The sequence below is a fragment of the Tupaia chinensis genome, unplaced genomic scaffold, assembly GCF_000334495.1.
Source record: "Tupaia chinensis unplaced genomic scaffold, TupChi_1.0 Scaffold000682_1, whole genome shotgun sequence".
Taxonomy (NCBI): Eukaryota; Metazoa; Chordata; class Mammalia; order Scandentia; family Tupaiidae; genus Tupaia; species Tupaia belangeri.
Window position 1 is genome coordinate 1,316,035 of NW_006160205.1, and position 527 is coordinate 1,316,561.

Sequence of the window (527 nt, forward strand, 5' to 3'; positions counted from 1 at the left end):
AGCAGGAATTCTGATGAAGAAGAACTCCTTGATGAGGAGCTAGATGAAGATCAAATCTTGGCCAACCTGTCCCCCGAAGAGCTGAAAGAACTGCAGTCAGAAATGGAGGTCATGGCCCCTGACCCCAGCCTTCCTGTGGGAATGATTCAGAAGGATCAAACTGACAAGCCCCCCACGGGAAACTTTGATCACAGATCGCTCGTTGATTACATGTATTGGCAGAAGGCGTCCAGGCGCATGCTGGAGGATGAACGGGTCCCCGTCACCTTTGTGCAATCCGAGGTAATCAGCTCTGTGTGCTACAGAAATAGCTGCCTGGGGCCAGGCCGTTGGGTGTTCGTGGCATATCTGTGGTTCTCAGGACTCCAGTGTTTGGTTCTGTTTTTGTTTTTGACACGTCTAGATGAAACTGTAATTATATCATCCTGTTTCAAGATGGAACTTTCGGGGACACTTACATGGTATCATTGTGAAGGAAACTAATTTCTTGTAAATGTCTCTGACAATTACTACGGGGTTTGCTGTGT

The 527-nt window shown here is 47.6% G+C and overlaps 1 protein-coding gene across 1 annotated transcript in view; it reads left to right on the forward strand.

Annotated features, from left to right (window-relative positions):
- LMOD3 (leiomodin 3) overlaps positions 1 to 527 on the forward strand; it is a 15,261-nt gene that overhangs the window by 4,467 nt on the left and 10,267 nt on the right. The window contains exon 2 of the mRNA XM_006160393.1: positions 6 to 282. Coding sequence (XP_006160455.1) covers positions 6 to 282 — 277 coding nt within the window. The remainder of the gene's footprint in view (positions 1 to 5; positions 283 to 527) is intronic.